Source organism: Vulpes vulpes, chromosome 13 (assembly GCF_048418805.1).
Source record: "Vulpes vulpes isolate BD-2025 chromosome 13, VulVul3, whole genome shotgun sequence".
In the NCBI taxonomy this organism is placed as follows: Eukaryota; Metazoa; Chordata; class Mammalia; order Carnivora; family Canidae; genus Vulpes; species Vulpes vulpes.
In genome coordinates, this window is record NC_132792.1 from 158,140,925 (window position 1) to 158,157,709 (window position 16,785).

Consider the following 16,785-nt stretch of genomic DNA (forward strand, 5'->3'; position numbering starts at 1 on the left):
CGGCACCCCCCGCCATGCCCTCCCGCGTCCCCCGCACCTGCTGAGCTCCCAGATGCGGACGGCGTTGCCCGAGGCGGCGTACAGCATGGTGCCCGAAGGGCTCAGGGCGATCTGGTTGATCTGGTGCTCGCCCTGTGCGCTGGTGATGGCGCGCGTGGACGTGGCCGCACAGGCGTCCCCGGAGCTCACCTGGCCCGACGACCTGCGCAAGCCAGGAAGGCGAGGTCAGAGAGCGACGCGTCCGTCCGCGCGGCCAGGGGACCGACCAGGCCTCGCTCAGGCCGGCCTGGTAGCCCCGTTCTTCCAGGAAGCCTTCCCTGACTGCCGAGAGGCCCAAAGCCCCTCCTGCAAGTGTGGGCTCGGACTGGGGACAGAGGAAGGCGGGAGTGCTGCTCCCGGGCCAGCGCCGGTGTCCCTGATCCCGACCTGGGCATGCGACTTCCCGCCCCGTTTCCACCTCTGCGAAAAGAGGTGGTCATTTCCCTTCTGTTCGCTCTGCTTCTTTGGTTTTCTTTCGCTTTTTATTTATTTTTTTGCTTTAAAAAAAAAAAAACTACTCTTCTAGAGCAGTTGTAGCATCACAGCAGAATCGAGGGGACGGTTTCCCACATAGCCCTATCTCCCACCTGGTGGCTGGTGACACACGGTCATTATGCTCTCAGGGGAGCTTCACTGCCCTGAAAATCCCCCGTGTTTACTCCTTTTTAAGGAGCAAGTTAACAGATGCAGCTCATGATGGAAACATCAGGATGAAGCACAGTTTCGGCCGGGAAACCGTTTCATTTTGCAGGGCCCTTGCCTCACTGTTGTTTGTCTGCCTCACACGGTCAGGATCAGGGATGAGGACCAGCTCGGGGGCCCATCTAGACAGACGGGGGGCCAGCGAGCCCTGGGAGTGGGTGGCCGCACACCGGCCCCACGCTGGCTCCCCTTTGGGACTCACAGGGGGACACCCAGCATGTGCCAGGGCCAGGGCCTGGGAGCTGAGATGAAGCAGGGGGCCAAGCAGGCCACAGGCTGACCCAGGCTGCTGCCCTGGATGCCGCCCCCCAGCCCCGGGATCCCACCTTGTCCCTCAGAGTCTGGTCGGATCCCATAAGGGCCTCTGTGCCCACGTGGCCCGCCTGGGCCATAATCCTGAGTAGGTCACCTGGGCTGGGCCTTGGTGCCCAGCCCACCCCTGCGAGCCAGCACGGCGAGCACCTACGTGAGGGTCCGAATGCACTTGGCCGAGTCCCGGATGTCCCACACCTTGATGTAGGAGGTCGACACGGAGAACACAAGCCCGGAGTGGCTGCAGTACTTGATGGACACCACGTTGTTGGGGTGGCCCTTGAGGGCCGCGATCTCCTGGCCCGTGACCAAGTTCCACATCTTACAGCTGCGGTCTGCGGGGGACAGGGAGGGAACCACGGGAGGGCAGATGCCGGTTAGCGGGGGCCGCGGGGGTCGGGAGAGACGGTCCGGGGGCATCTAGAGGGAGCAGCCCCAGGTCCGAGGGAGGGAAAGACGCGCTCGGGGGTCCTCAGGCGGTGCGGGCAGAGAAACCCAGGAGAGGAGTCAGTTAGAACCCCCGACGGGGAGAAGCCGGGGCTTCTCAGGCAAACTGGGTACAGACTCAGAGGCGCCCCGGCTACCACGGAACCTTCAGCCTTTGCTGTCTGTCCCCACAACTGCTAATCGCTGGCACAGTCGGTGGACGCACGGCCAGCACATGCTACGGGGGAGACTTGGAATCACAGATCCGCCCAGATGCACAACTCGGCCCCCTGCGCCAGGCCAGTACAGCTAGCACGGCCTCTGTCAGCACGTCTACGGGAGAGCCGTTCTTCCTGCAGGTAAAACATTTCTGATTTTGTTGCTGAGATTAAGTCATCATGACTTTGTGGAGTCCTGCTCCAGATCACAGGGGTTTCTCGGCTACAGGGGCTGGAGTGGATGGCAGTGGGCAGTGGGCAGTGGGTGGGAGGGTAGGAGCGCTGGGGGGGCTACGAGTGTTGGGGGGGTAGGAGCGTTGAGGGGGTAGGAGCACTGAGGGTAGGAGTGTTGGGGGGTAGGAGCGTTGAGGGGCTATGAGTGTTGGGGGGTAGAAGCACTGGGGGGTAGGAGAGTTGTGGGGGTTGGAGCGTTGGGGGCATAGGAGTGTTGAGGAGGTAGGAGTGTTGGGGGGTAGAAGCATTGAAGGGGTAGGAGCGTTGGGGGGTTGGGTTGGAGCTTTGGGGGTAGAAGCATTGGGAGGCAGGAGCGTTGGGGGTGCTGGAGCATTAAGGGGGTAGGACCGTTGTGGGGTAGGAGCATTGGGGGTTAGGAGTGTTGGGGGGCTAGGAGCATTGGGGTAGGAGTGTAGGGGGGCAGGGGCACCAGGGGTAGGAGTGTCGGGGGCAGGGTGGGGTGTCGGGGGGACAGGGGCATCAGGGGCAGGGGAGTGGGGGCGCAGGAGCATGGGGGGTAGGAGCGTCAGGGGGCAGGGGCGTCGGGTGGGTCAGGCGTCAGGGGGGCACGGGTGTTGTGGGGCAGGAGTGTGGGGGGATAGGATCATTGGGGGTGTAGGGGTGTTAGGGGTTAGGGGTGTCGGGTGGCAGGGTGGCAGGGGCGTCGGGGGGCAGGGGTGTCGGGGGTCAAGGGTGTGGGGGGGCAGGGATGTCAGGGCAGCAGGGGCATCAGGGGGCAGGGGCATCGGGGGTCAGGGGTGTGGGGGGGCAGGGGAGTCAGGGGGGTCAGGGGTGTAGGGGGGGTGTCGGGGGTTAGGGGCATTGGGGGTCAGGGGCGTCGGGGGGTCAGGGGTGTGGGGGGCAGGGGTGTTGGGGGGGTCAGGGGTGTGGGAGGGCAGGGGCGTTGGGCGTCAGGGGTGTGGGGGGGCAGGGGCGTTGGGGGGGTCAGGGGTGTGGGGGCACAGAGGCATCAGGGGTCAGGGGTGTGGGGGGGGCAGGGGCGTCGGAGGGGCAGGGGCGTCGGGTGCCGGGATGAGCACACAAGCTGGGGCACCTGAGAAGCTCCCTGAGGTTTCGAGGGAGGTGGGCAAGGGAGCGCTGGATGAGCCACAGGGGCAGCTAAGGGACGTCGTGCGGGCGCCCAAGATGGGGAGCGTGGAGCCACGCAGGAGCCGCGAGACAGGGTGGCGAGCACCCTGACCCCACATCCTGGCGCGGGGCTGGTGTTTTCCCCTCCGCAGCCGCTCCGCCAGGGCAGCGGGGTGCGTGGGAGAGCCTGACCCCCCCAGGCGGGCTCCACCCACCTTTGGATCCCGTGAACAGCAGCTCATCCGTGGCGTCCAGGCAGAGGATGGGCTTGGTGTGGCCCTCGGCCATGGAGACGCACTGCAGCGGGGCCGTCCTCGCACCCTTGGCTCCTCCGACGGGGGTGATGATGCCCCTTCCCGGGAGAGAGGGAGAGAGGACACACCTGTCAGCCGGGAGACCGAGGCCAGGCCGAGGCAGGGAAGGGGACGGGACAGACGGGGGACTAATCCAGAGAGCCGGCCAGATGCCGTGACGTCAGAGGGCTGGAAGGGTCTGCGCCGGCGGGGAGGGCCTGTCTGGACAAGAACCTGTCAGTCACCACCCGAGCGCTCCTGGGGAGCAAGCCGTGTGCTGGGCACAGCGGGCAGGAGGGGGCTCGCCCCCCGATGTTGGCCTGACCCAGAGCCCGAGGCAGGAATGCGCGGGGGCCCCAGCCGGGCAGGGCACAGGCCCGAGGGCCGCGCTGGCTCCTGCGGGGAGCGAGGACGCCGGGTGCCCCCTCCAAGCACCTCGGTGCCCATATAAGCCTGTCGGTGACTTTCGGGGCAGGCGGGGACCCACACGTGCACACCCACGGACCCCTTTAGGACCTGTACCGTTAGACCCGTGACTGTCGTTTACAAAGGCCCAAATCCCTTTCGGGACCCCCCCCCCACCATGCTCAGCTCTGAGTTAGGGACGTCTAGGGCCCCCGGAGGCATGAAGCCGTCTACACCTGCGGAAGCACCTCCTTGCCGCCCACGGACACTCTGGGCGGGAGAATGAGGCTTGTCTTCAGCAAGCAGGGGGGTTTGTTACACCGGCCTCCTGGAGGTTCCGGGGAGCGATCTTTTCTGGGTGAGGGGCCCTGGCCGGACTATGTGCAGGTCTGAAAATGTGTCCTCGTTCTTTGCCGGAGACAATGCTGCTCCCGACAGTGACGCTGTGGCCTGTGGTCTGCTGAAATGACCAGCGTGGCACCCACGGGGCTTCTCACGGCCCCATGGACTCAGCCGGGCCCCCCCGCAAGGGCTGACAGGGCCAGCCGCCCGCTAGATGTCACATGCACGTGAACTGCCCCCAGGCTGCCCCAGCTCCCCGCTCTGACACTGCTCTGGGCCCAGCCGTGCGTCTGCAGGAAAAGCCCAGGCGGCGGTGGCAAGCATAGCCCCAGGTAACCCTCCTCGTTGGGGGAGGCTGGGGGGTGTCTAGCTTCCGGAGGCGGCAGTGCCTTGCTCCCCACCAGGCAGGGTTGCAAAAAACGTCACCGGCCGGGCCAGGAGGCGCGGGGAGCGGTGGGCACTCTGGGAGAGCTGGGGGGGGCCTGAGCCCAGCACGGACCACCTGCCCCTCGGGAGCCCAGGCCCACCGGGTCCCAGGACATGTTCCTCGTCATGGGGTGCTGTGCTGTGGCTGGGGAGATGGCCCTCTGGTCATCCCAGCAGCTGGGAAGGGTCCGCGAGCCGAGAGAGGCGGGCGGCAGGCCCCAGCCTACCCCGGGCTCATCTAGAGGAGCCGAGCAGCCCCTTGCCCGCACGAGCTGAGCAAGGCACGGATGCCGCAGACCCCCGCCGCCCTGCCAGCTGGGCCCCGCGGGCCCCCACGCCGCGGTCCACGGCCCTGCCCCTCACCCAACCCCTCGGCAGGGCTCGGGGTCCCAGCCCCGGCACCCCCCAGGCTCCCATGCTCTCCCCCTCCCTGCCCAGGTGACAAGGAGAAGAGAACAGCGCCTGTGGCAAGCAGCTGTGCGCCCCTCCCCAAGCCCCCAGCTCCAGCCGGGCCGGGGCCTGGCCGCCGTGAGGCCCGCGGCCACCCCGAGAGCGAGGAACCATGGTGGGGGGAGGCAGGCAGGGGGGGCCGCATGCTGAGGACACAGGTGTGCAGGCGGGAGGGGCGGTGCAGCGGGGGCACAGGGGGGACAGCAGAGAGTGGGAGCTGGGGCCAAGACGGGAGACATTCTGTGTGTACCTCAGGACCTCCGACAAAGAGGAGTCGCTGTCATCAGACCTGGGGAGGGCAGAAAATTAGCTGGATTAGGGGACAGAGGAAAACACACGAAGGGAGGCAGAGGCAGCAGCAGCTGGGAGGTCAGAGGGCGGGTTATTCTCTTCAGGGGCAGCGGGAGGAGGCGGGGGGGGGGGGACAGGGCGCTGAGGGGCAGCAGGAGAGGAGGGGGCGGGCTGCACGGGTTCCCCCGGCCGACAGGGCAGGGGCGAGGAGGGGGCCGCGGGAGATACGGGAGGGCCGGCCCCAGTCTCTGGAGAGACGTCTCAGGTCGTGGGCCGCGGCGGGTTCCAAGCCCCCGGCCGCCCCCTCGTACAAGCTGGGGGCACCCTGCCTGCCCCCCGCAATGCCCCTACGTGCCTGAGGCCTAGGAAGCCACGCCTGCGCCTACCTTTCCCCGGGGGCTGGCTGCTTCCAGCGATTCCCCGGGATCTACTTATTTGCAAAGCCCACTGTCCCCAGCAAGCCCCCTGGGAGGTACCCGCACGGGCCCCCAGACCCGGCCCCGGGATAGGACCGAGGTCCGTAAGCCCACGAGGCTGGAACGGCCAGAGCGCCACCTCAAGGCTTCTGGGGAAGGGGCCTGTGCTTTGCAAGGGTCTGGTGGGCGGGCGGCACGCTGGGTGGCGAGCTCCGGGTGCGGCGTCCTCCTCCCCAGGTGGGCACTGAGCCAAGGTGGGTCTGAGGAAGGGGCAGTATTTGACCCAGCGAGAGACGTTTCGCTTGGGGGAAGGGCTGCTGTCAGGTACCAGGTGCAACAACGAGCACCTTCTAGCCTGGGCCCCCCGAAACGACAGCACTGCACGCCTCCCCCCTGCCAGGGTAGAGAGAGACGCCGTGGGGGAGCCAAGAGAGGAGCCCTCTCCGAGGCTGCAGAGTGGGAGAGGGCCCGAGTGGGTCCAGGGAGGAGCACGTGTGGGACGGGATCCCCGCTGTCCCGACAGTCCCACTGGGGGGACACAGGAGGGAGCAGTCAGGGGCGCCCGGGCTCAGGGCCCAGGTCCTGCACTTTCTAGGTGAATGTCCTCGGGCCTCCTGAGGCCTCATTTCCTCCTTCTGTAAACGGGGAAGGCAGTCGTCGTGGCTGACGTGTAGCCCACACGAGCCACGTACGGAAGCAGGTGCACAGCGAGGTGCCTTCCGGAGGCGCGGGCTGCTGGAAGCCCCGCTGACGCTCCGCGGGCACAGCAGCCCCACGGGAGCCGTGATCGTGGGCTGCGAGCTTCCTGCCGCGTGAAGGCAACGGGGGGGCCTCGGAGCGCGTGGGGCAGGAAGGGAGCGGCTGAGGGAAGGGGCTTCAGGAAGGATCCAGGAGCCAAGGAAGCAGCAGGGGAGGATTCAAGGCGCAGTTCCAGGGAGTCCCTGGGGGGCCTGACCTGCACGGACCTCCCCCCGACTGCCCCCATCCCTGTGCCTCCTGAGGTCCCAGCATGCTGGGGCGGGGGGGGGGGGGGGCGGGGGAAGGGTGCACAGTTAGAGCAGAAAAGGCAGAGATGCCGGGGAGGCGCTCCAGAGCCTCGTCCCTCAGAGAGGCTGGACGGCGTGGTTCGGGGCGCCGGCTGCCCCAGGAGCAGCCCACCTCGTCAGCACCCCCCCGGCCCACCCTGGCTCTTACTTGTCCAGTGCTGACCCCTGGCTCTGATTACTGGTGAGACGAGAGAAGACGTTGCGGTCGTTGCGGGGCCGGGTAGGAGGGGATGAAGGGGGCGTGAACCCGTCCGTGGACCTGGTGAGCGGGACAGAGCAGCATCCGTCAGGGGTCAGGGAGCGTTGCCGCTGCCCGCGGGCTCCCACGGGGGGGGGGGGGGGGTTAGGGCCGGGCAGCCACGAGGAGGAGCCAGATGCCACACCTGGGAATTCATTCACCTGCTCGGACCGCCTACCAGGAATCCCAAATTAACTCTCATAGGGCTTTGGGGGTCACTCCCAGACCCTGAGTGGAACAGCGGAAAATTCGAGTCCCCAAATGCACAATCTCCCAGCGGAGGTCAAATGAGGCGAACCTCTGCCTTCCTGCCCTGCCGCTATCAGCAAGCGGCCTTCCTGTGGTCTATTTAGGGCCACGTTTTTTGCATCTTTGTGCTTTTCGCCGGTGATTCGCTGTTTAAAACGCCCCCAAAGCCTAGCGCGGCAGGGCCGCCTGGCACGCGTGTCAGCACGTGAGGGCCGTGACGCGTCTTATGGAGAAAACACGTGGGTCAGAAGAGCCTCATTCAGGTGTGAGCCACCGTGCTGTGGGCTGGGGGCTCAGTGTTCGCGAGTCCACGGTATATATTAACCGAGGAGTCTCGGGACAGAAACACGCACAAAAGACAGTTCTGTGTCGACGGGCTCGCGCAGAGCCCCCGGGAACCTGACTCCGACAAGCCCGGGAGCTGGTCCGTATCTGCTCGCTCAGTGTTCACAGAGACTTGACAGAAGGCAGGTGCCGCGAACATGACGACCGACCGCATCACGAGGGGAGAGCGGAGGCGTCACGGCGCCGGCCCGCTCCAGGCGCGCACGCCCCTCTCTTTGGGAAGCTGACATTAGGTTTGGCCTAGATCCCCCCTTCCTTTGATGAGTCTTCATGAGCACGACCTAAGTCCCTCAGACTGCAGCTCAGGTGTGTTCTCTCAGTTGGCGGGTGAAGAGACGGTCTGTGAGGCCCCAAGTACACAGACATCCACGCAGCGCCTCCCCACCAAAGGCCCCCACCCCGAGCCACTGGCCCGGGCATCTGCCCAGGCTTTGGGCTTTGGGGGCTGGGAGCTCGAGCAAGTCCCCCTGTCTCCTACCAGGTCGGGATGCAACAGGTCATCCTGAGCCCCGGCTCTTCTACTACTTAGTTGTGTGGCCTGGAGAAAGCCATCGAACCTCTCTGAAAATGAAGTGGACAGACCTGATGACCCTGGAGGCATCTGGTGATCTGCAGACGCGCTGCGGGCCCCCATCCTACGGCGGCTGACCACTTAGAGCTTTGTCCGCCTTCCGCAACCATCTCCCGGCATTTCTTTAAACATCTACACTCCTCTTACACGGCAAGAACTTAGAAAGGGCCGAGGCCTCCCAAGGAGCCACGGTCACAAAGAGGAGCTGAAGCACATCGGTACGAGGACTAGTTTAAGCCACCACAAAGCCACCAGCGTTGAGCCCCCGTCCACCAAGGGCGTCTGGCAGCGGGCTGAGCCGTCCAGGTCAAGATGCTAACGGAGATGGCCTCCCGAGCCCACACCCGACAGGATGGGGAAGGGGCCACTGCGGGGAAGCGGAATTACCCTAGTGAGACTGGCCCAGATTGCAGTACGCACGACGACCTACAGGGTGGAGCGTCCCAGCCATCCCTGCACCCCAGGACGAAACGAGTCGCCGAAACTCTGAAACGTGCTCTCACCTAATGGGCTGCCCTCGGTCATACGACTTCCTTCGGGTCAGAGGGGAGGTCTCCGTGCCTCGAGACTGCCGGGGGCTAGAACAGAAGGCTCCAGTGAGGCCCAGACCTAAGGCCCTGCCCGCCCTCCCCCACACCTGGCTCCCTCCTCCTTACAAGGTACTGCCCCTCGTGGGCAGGCTGATGGTTCGCGAGACCTTGTCCCGGTAGTAGGGGTCTCGGACGGAGAAGCCCACTCCGTCTTCTTTGATCTCAACGAGGGAGGCCAGGGACTTGGTGATGTTCTTGGTGGAGATGTCCAGCGGGGGACCCAGGCACTCGGCCGACACGGCCTTCATTTGGGCAGACAGCTTGGGCTCACCCTGGGAATGCAAGGACTGGGGTGAACCAACCTGCCCGGACATCAAGGGGAAGCCAGGGAAATTGTAACGAAGGAAGTGATGCCTCTTGGCCTACGGTAGAGCCACCGACGGAAGACCCAGGTGGAGAGCACCCAGAGGCATCTCTCAGGGCTTCTGGAGAAGCCAAAGCAGCTAAGAGGGTTTTACTACCCTTATCCACACTCTGCAAACACATAATGCCCAGACTGACCTTTTTGCTGGTCACCACCGGTCGGTCTGTCCAAAAACTATGCACAGTCCGCTGTTCCCAGCATGCAGCCCCCCCCTTCCCTGTTTCATAAATCCTGATCTTGGTTCAGACGACTAACAGATCATCTGGGGGGTGAACTACCCCACTGCTGATTCCCATACTGTTGAGTCCATAATCTGCATGCCTCGAGGCCTGGACTTACTCGTGGACTCAGCACGTGAGGCAAAGTCTTAGGTGGGGGACGGGGAGATTTCTGAAAGCAGGGCCTCTGGCTCTGGTCCCATCACCAGGCAGTGACTCCAGCCATTTCTCCCACCTTCCCCCCACCTCAAGAACAATGGGCGATGACTGGATATACATGTGGGCACCTCCCAATTCCAACCAGGGCAGCTCCATCCTAGCTGGAGGATGCTGGGGAGGGCAGAGGCCCAGGACGGCGGACACCAGGCTGTGGGGAGTCCGGCCCCGCTGCGGCCCTGCGGTCTGCCTTCCCGTGGTGCTCACCTTGAGCTTGAAGTCGTCGTGGCTGGTGGAACCTTTCATGGTGAAGGACTGGGAGAAGCTAAGGAAGAAGCAGAGGGAGTTCAGGATGCTGAGAGCCTGGGCCCTGGCTCCCCGAGCCTTACACTCGTGGGTTCCACAGAGGCCCCAGACCTAGGCTTAGCTCTGGAACCCCATGCCCCTCCCTGGCCCCGGCCCCAGGTTCATGCTGTAAGCCGACCTCTCGCTCTCGACTTGGACACTCACCTCCCCTCGGAGAACTCGGAGATCTCCTCATCGGTGCTGGCGTAGCCATTCTCTGTGGGAGGCAGGAGGGAGGAGGGTTGAGAGGGTCCAACAGAGCGAGGGGAGAGGGGACGGCCTCCCTCCCACATCTCACCCACGGGGACCGGATGGGGGCTCTGAGGGGGTCCTGGGGAGGTGAGGGTCCCCCTAGGGTGGGAGCTGGGGAGCCTGGGAGGAGCCAGGAGCTCCGAGGCCTAGGCCACAGGTGCCATACCCTGCTGCACGTTGTAGATGAGGGCCTGCAGCTCAGGGTGTGCCTCCGCCTTCTCTCGCAGGGCATCCAGGAGCAGGTGGTTCTGGGAGGAACCCGCTATGTCTGTCTGCCTCAGCCGCCCCTCCAGCAGCCGGATCTGGGCCTCCTTCTGTGCCACTTGTAGCCCCTGAGGGCAGGGAGGCAGGCCTGGGGTTACCCTCCCAGCCTGGGGCTGTAGGCACCCTCATCACCAGCCTCCACATCCTGTGCCCAAGACACTATGGGGGGGGGGGCTCCTGTACATCACCCTCGCACCCACCCCAGGGTGGCAGAGGATGGAGGCACCTGTGAGCCTGGGACTGCACCCCCGCCCCTGTGAGCCTGGGACTGCACCCCGGAGGTGAGCGGCTGGCCCACCTTGTCGATGGATGCCTTGAGGAAGTTGTCCAGCAGGAGGCGGGCTTCGGCCAGGGAGCAGGAGCTGATGACCACTGATGTGTCCGTGGAGTCCAGCTCCTCCTAGGACGGAGAGGCAGAGACCCTGTCACTGAGGCTGCCCCCGGCCCGCATCTCTCCTGCCTCCGCCCAGGCCAGGCCCGCTGGGCACCTTGGTCTCCTCCAGCTGCACGATGGTGGCCTGGCAGTCGGTGATGCTGTCGTTGATATAGTCGATGTTGGCCGCCAGCACCTCGATCTCCTCCGCCAGCTCCTGCAGCCCCTTCTCCTCCTCCGGGCTCTCAGCCTGCAGCCGCTCCCGCTTCCTCCGCAGCGCCTCCTGCAGGAGGAACAGCTCCTCCCTTTTCTGCAGGGGAGGGTGACGGAGAGGTCTCAGGTGGCTGCCCAGCCCTGCCCACCGCTCCCCTCGGGCTGGGTCCCCGGGTCCCCCCCGCGCCTCGGGATTCCAGAACGGACACGAGGAGCCGGGTGGAAAGGGGATGAGGCGGTCTGAGGAGCCAGAGAAGGCAGGAGGGCCAGAGCGGAGATGGGACGGAGGCGCAGGCGGGAGCCCCGGGCTCCTCGCGGCCAGGCCCACCTTGATGAGCCGCTCCATGTCAGCCTCTAGGTTGACGATGGTCATCCTCTGCATGACGATGTCAATGATCCTCCGCTCCAGGGACTGCCACTTGAGTCTTGCAGCCTTACTGAAGCTCTGGCTCGCCCCCTTCTTCTGGAACTTCTTTCTGGGAGACAGAGGCAAAGGGAATTGGTTGGGAGCACTCCCTTCCGTAAACATTCTTTTCAGGTTTTCCGTATTTTGTAACTAAACACTGTTAATAAAACACGTTCTTTTGGGGGAAACGCATTTTTAAAATCATCTTATTAACATTTTTCATCATGATAAGTGTTCTCTTCAGTCCCCATTCCCTGTGTCCGTCATCGCCCCTGCCCACCTGGTTAGGAGCACCCTCCACCCCTGCACCCCTCCCCATCCCCGGAGCTGACGGCCACGGGGACCCTTCACAGGACCACACTTGCCCTGTGCTCGCCTCTCCCTGGTCCTGCCGCCAGGGCCCCACACCCTCTGCCCACACCGGCCTCACCTGGCAGGACGGGTGCCGTTGACAGCAGGCGCAGGGTGGTCCCCCAGGAAGTGGTTGATTTTGCGGTTCCACTGGCGCACGATGCTGGAGACGGAGCGGGCCCCTGATTCGGCCTCAGAGGAGGTGGTGCTGGCCGACACCTCGGCCCCCGAGTCCAGCATGGGTGGCTTCCGTCCCGCACGCCCGGCCACCCGCTCAGACATGGGCTTGGCCAGGCGCCTCAGCGCTGAGACCTAGGCCCAAGGAGAGAAACCCAGTGAGCAGGGTGCTTGGAACCCATGAAAGGGCCCCAGTTGGGGGGTGCCAGATAGGGCGAGCACAGGGGCTGCTCCGTCCTGGCCCGAGCTTAGGCCTGGGCAAGAGTCAGGGGCTTCCTGTTTGATGTGAAACGAACACAAGACACTTCCTCCACCTTCTTAATTAAGATCTCAGGCCTCTGGGACCGGAGCCTGCAGCCCGGCCCAGGCCTCAGCCCTGCAACAGGCCTCACGCACGCTCTGCTCCGCCGCGTGCAGAGAGCAGGGACAGCCAGAGCCACCGGCGGGACTTGCTCCCTCCCGGCCCCAGGAGGAACTCAGGACGGGCGCAGGGTCTCATCACCTCCTGGGTCTTCCTCCTCAGGACCATTTCCTGCTGCCGCTTCTGGGACTCCAAGGCTCGGATCTGGAACTGCGGGTGAGAGAAGGGGGTGGGGGTCCACGCTTAGGCCCCATGGCCTGGTCTGCCCAGCTCTGGAGGCGAGAGCCTGGCTTTGGGGCTGATTCTCACTCGAGCAGCCAAAACTTATTGATAAGATGGGAGCCTGAGTCTGGGTCCCCTTCCCGGAGGTCGGGGCGCAGGGTGTGCCCTCAGCCTCTTGTCCACACCACGCGTGGCTCTGGCTGCCTGTGACCTGGGCGAGGTCCTGCCTCTCTGGGGCTCGAGGGCCCCCCGGCCCAACACTAGAGGGGGTGGACCGGAGGCCTGCCGTGTTGTGCCCTTCCGGGCCCTGCTGCAAGTGTGACTGTCACCGCTATGGTCGTGGGAGCCAGGGCCCGCCAGGGCTGCCCCTCACCTCCTGTCGCCGCTGCTCCTTCTTGAGCTGAGCAATCTCCCGGTTCCTCTTGGTCTCCACCAGCCGCCGTCGCTGCTGCTCCTCACGCATCTGCTTCATCAGGGCCACCTGGGAGGGGTGGGGTGGTGGGGGTGAGGCGGGGCCCACACCGCCGGGGAGGGCCTGGCTGGGAGGACGGAGCAGCACTGGCGTGGGGCTCAGGGTCTGCCCCTACTCCTGCGTGGGACTTGAGCTGCACCCTCCCGCCGACCTGGGCACCCGGAGGGGGAAGGGGGGCCTCGCTGCTGGCCCGGCTGAGCAGGTGTGACCACTCGGCAAGCTTTACCCCTGCCGCTTGCTGGCGCACGTCACGGCCCCTGGTGGCCCTTTCCCAGAGCCACCGTCCTGTCCTGGGTGTGGTCATTCGAGGACCAGCCCGGGGTCGCGGGAGGCAGGTTATCCCGCCTGGGTGGAGCGCTTTTCTCTCTGCCACGGACAGCTGAGCGCCAGGCAGGGCTGAGGGGACGGTCAAGCCACATTCCAGGGCCAGGCTCACACGACAACGGTGTAAGCCACCAGCGCGTATCGAGAACCTGCTCTACGCCAGGCAGCGCTCTTGGGACAGTCATGGGCGGGGAGGCACGGCTGTTCTCATTTTATAAACAAGGAAAGGAACCTCCGGGAGACAAACAAACGACTTGAGAGTCACAAAGCCGGTTGGTAAACGGTCAGAATTTGGTCCAGGTCATTTTGCCCCCGAAATCTAGCTCTTACTATAGCCCCCGAGATGCCAGCTGGCCGGCCCAGAGCAAAGCCAGTGGTGAAGCGTGGAGAGCCCGGAAGCTGGGGTGGGCAGAGCTGTGGCAGGTGCACAGAAACACCAGCAGCGTGGCCGGAGACGCCCAACCCGACAGACAGCCGCACACCCGGGGCCCTGCGTCTGCCCCTCCGGCCACGTCCTGGTGCCCAGAGTGCGACAGTGCAACGTACGCAGCAGGGCCTGAGACACTTCCCAAGTGACAGGGAAATGAGAGTCACGCGGAGATCGGTCCTTCTCCGGCCACTGGACCTCAGACGCGACCAGGAATGTCACCAGCCTGCGCTGCCCTGAGGACAGTCTTGAGACAACGCTGCCTGGGAGGGAGGGAGGGAGGCTCTAAGGGGGTCAGGCCTGGTGGGGAGGGCTCCTCGCTCCGAGCACAGGCTCTGCAGGGGTGAGTCTACAGAGAAGAGGAGGGCTTGCCGCTGCCGGGTCTTCAGGGTCCCGAATGCGTGTTTTCCCAAAGGCCTGGCAACAAGCGCAGCCGCCCAAGCCTGAGCCAGAACCGCGGCCTGCTGGAAGCTGCGGGCGACCTGAGACGTGGTACCCGCTGGGGCCAGGCTGGGGCCAGGGGTCAGAGGCTCCTGGGGAGGAGCGGTGTCCCCCTAGACGGGGGGTGGGGGGCATCCGCCCAACTTTGCATGCCTCACGTTCCCATGCACAAAGCAGGGAGACGAACAGGACCTGCTACGCTCACGCACGTTAGGCAACCAGCCTAGAGCCCGGCGCAGTGAGCATCCCTACGGTGCTAACCGCGGGTATCACTGCCCAGGCAAAGGCTGCCCCCCACCGGGCCCCATAGCTACCCGGGGTCCCACCACAGGGCGCGGGGGTGAGAGTGGCCCTGGAGCTCCTCAGCTGGCAGGACAGGCTGAGTCACGCCACGCGGCTGTGTCTCAAGAAGACCGTCCACACTCGCCGCGATGATTATTTTTTAACACGGTGAGTGGGTTCTAAGAGGACATCGCACGGCCGCCCTCGGCCCCTACCTTGGCCTTCTTCATCTCGGCCACCTCGGCCTGCAACTTCTTCAACTCCCTCTCGTAGCGGGACTGGTTTTTGAGCAGCCTCGCGTGCTCCTTCTGCGCGGCCTGCAGCTTCTGCAGGTCCCGATTCATCTCCCGCAAGCGCTTCTCGTAATCCGCCTTGATCTTGTTGGCCTTCTCCTCCGTGTAGCACTCCATGGTGCCTGCGGGCGGCAACAGGTGCCTGTCAGCCCCGAGTGCCCCCAGATGCTTCGGGCTCAGAGGGTGGGTGGTGGCGGGGAGCAGGCGCCTGGCTTCTAGCGTCACTGCAGGCCTTGGGGCAAGTCACAGCCCTCTGCGCGCCCGATTCTTATTATGCAATGAGGGGATCGGACTGGAAGATGCCGAGCTCCCTGCTCCGACAGCCTAGTGGACCTAGACGGGGTGTTTTTATCTCAAGGTCTCTGGGGCCCCCAGGCACCAGCTTCCTACGAGGGTCCCGTGGGTCACTCCTGCTGGCTCAGTTCTGATCCATGACCGGAGGAGGAAAGGACCAGGCCGGCGGGGAGGAAAGAGCTAGTAAGAAGGCAGTGACGCGCGCCGCCAGAGCAGAAGCAATAGGCTGTTCTCTGTCCTTGACCTTTGCTGCCCAAAATGCCAACAGGTGTCTCCATGGAGACGTGTAGCAGACATCTCCGGCTTAACAGGCACAAAACCAGACTCCCAATCTCTGTCGCCGCCCGCAGCCCAGCAGGCTTCCCCATCTCCCAGATGTCACCACCACCCTTCCAGAACCCTGAAGCCTAGAGACATCCTCGGCTCCCCTTGTATCCTCCACCCCATGGATAAAAACTTTTGTCTCTACCTTCAAAATGTGTCCATTACGGGGACAACTCCCCACCACCTCCAGTCTTACCCTCTTTCACTAGGATCTGTTCTTTTCTTTCTTTCTTTCTTTTTTTTTAAGATTTTATTCATTTATTCATGACAGACTGAGAGAGAGAGGCCGAGACACAGGCAGAGGGAGAGGCAGGCTCCCTGCAGGGAGCCCGACGTGGGACTCGATCCCCGACCCCTGGATCACACCCTGGGCCGAAGGCGGTGCCAAACCACTGGGCCACCGGGGTTGCCCTGTTCTTTTCTTTTAAATTCTTTTCCCTAATGATTCACCAGGATCTCTACTGACAGGTTCCTAACCGGCCTCAAGCCACCACTTTCGTTCCCCCAGCAGCCCCCAATTCTCCCCATGTGCTTTTAAAACCTACATCACCTGGGCAGCCCCGGTGGCTTAGCGGTTTAGCACAGCCTTCAGCCCGGGGCGTGATCCTGGGGTCCCGGGATCGAGTCCCACATCGGGCTCCCTGCGTGGAGCCTGCTTCTCCCTCTGCCTGTGTCTCTGCCTCTCTCTGTGTGTGTCTCTCATGAATAAATAAATAAAATCTTAAAAAAAAAAAAAAACCTACATCACCTTCCTCCCTCAAAACTCCACACTTGCCCATCTCCCTCAGAGAATAAAGCCACGTCATCATAAGGACGGGCATGACCTGGTCCTGTAGTTCTTCCTTCTGTCATCCCGTCTCCTGCCACTGTCCCCTTTCACTATGTTCTGACCATCTGCCCCTTATCGTCCCAGCAACATGCCAGGCACGATGCTCCCGGCACTGGCTCTCGGCACCTTCTGTTCTCTGCCTGGAGGCTCAGCCCGTGCTCACCCCATGCCCGCCCTCTCTCACCTCCCTCGGGCCTGCTCACGTGTCACATGTCTCCACGACGTCCTCCGCGACCACCCTTTATAAAACTCCAATCCTCGGGCGACCTAGCTATCTTACAAATATACACTACTGCTCCTAATACAGACTGAGGGCAGCCCGGGTGGCCCGGCGGTTTAGCGCCGCCTTCAGCCCAGGGTGTGATCCTGGGGTCCCAGGATCGAGTCCCACATCAGGCTCCTGCAGTGGAGCCTGCTTCTCCCCCTGCCTGTGTCTCTGCCTCTCTCTCTCTGTGTCTCTCATGAATAAACAAATAAAATCTTTAAATAAACAAATAAACAAATAAATAAATAAATAAATAAAACTCCAGTCCTCTCCCTACCACGCCCTGTCCTCCTTCCCTGTTCTGTTTTTTTTTTTTTCATGCTACTTATCACCATTGGGCACGTTACAGATTCTGCTTACGTCTCTTACTTATGTCCATCTCTCCCCACCAGAAGGAGGCATGGATTTGCTCCCCCACCTCCTCGAGCACCTACGACAACGTCCGCTCTG

At 63.7% G+C, this 16,785-nt stretch overlaps 1 protein-coding gene across 8 annotated transcripts in view; it reads right to left on the reverse strand.

Moving 5' to 3' along the window:
- Nucleotides 1-16,785, reverse strand: part of KIF21B (kinesin family member 21B) — a 47,035-nt gene that overhangs the window by 6,328 nt on the left and 23,922 nt on the right. For 4 of the 8 annotated variants that reach the window (XR_003237981.2, XR_003237979.2, XM_026018038.2 and 1 more), the window contains exons 15-31: nucleotides 14,546-14,745; nucleotides 12,758-12,865; nucleotides 12,304-12,372; nucleotides 11,704-11,936; nucleotides 11,196-11,343; nucleotides 10,770-10,964; nucleotides 10,580-10,681; nucleotides 10,184-10,349; nucleotides 9,931-9,982; nucleotides 9,688-9,745; nucleotides 8,749-8,954; nucleotides 8,596-8,670; nucleotides 6,838-6,948; nucleotides 5,187-5,225; nucleotides 3,236-3,372; nucleotides 1,208-1,388; nucleotides 38-202 (exon numbers count right to left, since the gene is read on the reverse strand). Coding sequence is in view for 3 of the 8 variants with exons in the window: in XM_026018038.2 (XP_025873823.1) it covers nucleotides 38-202; nucleotides 1,208-1,388; nucleotides 3,236-3,372; nucleotides 5,187-5,225; nucleotides 6,838-6,948; nucleotides 8,596-8,670; nucleotides 8,749-8,954; nucleotides 9,688-9,745; nucleotides 9,931-9,982; nucleotides 10,184-10,349; nucleotides 10,580-10,681; nucleotides 10,770-10,964; nucleotides 11,196-11,343; nucleotides 11,704-11,936; nucleotides 12,304-12,372; nucleotides 12,758-12,865; nucleotides 14,546-14,745 (2,245 nt within the window). In the remaining 5 variants the exon portion in view is untranslated. The remainder of the gene's footprint in view (nucleotides 1-37; nucleotides 203-1,207; nucleotides 1,389-3,235; nucleotides 3,373-5,186; nucleotides 5,226-6,837; nucleotides 6,949-8,595; nucleotides 8,671-8,748; nucleotides 8,955-9,687; nucleotides 9,746-9,930; nucleotides 9,983-10,183; nucleotides 10,350-10,579; nucleotides 10,682-10,769; nucleotides 10,965-11,195; nucleotides 11,344-11,703; nucleotides 11,937-12,303; nucleotides 12,373-12,757; nucleotides 12,866-14,545; nucleotides 14,746-16,785) is intronic. The other 4 variants (XR_003237982.2, XR_003237980.2, XM_026018039.2 and 1 more) reach the window with 2 other exon arrangements.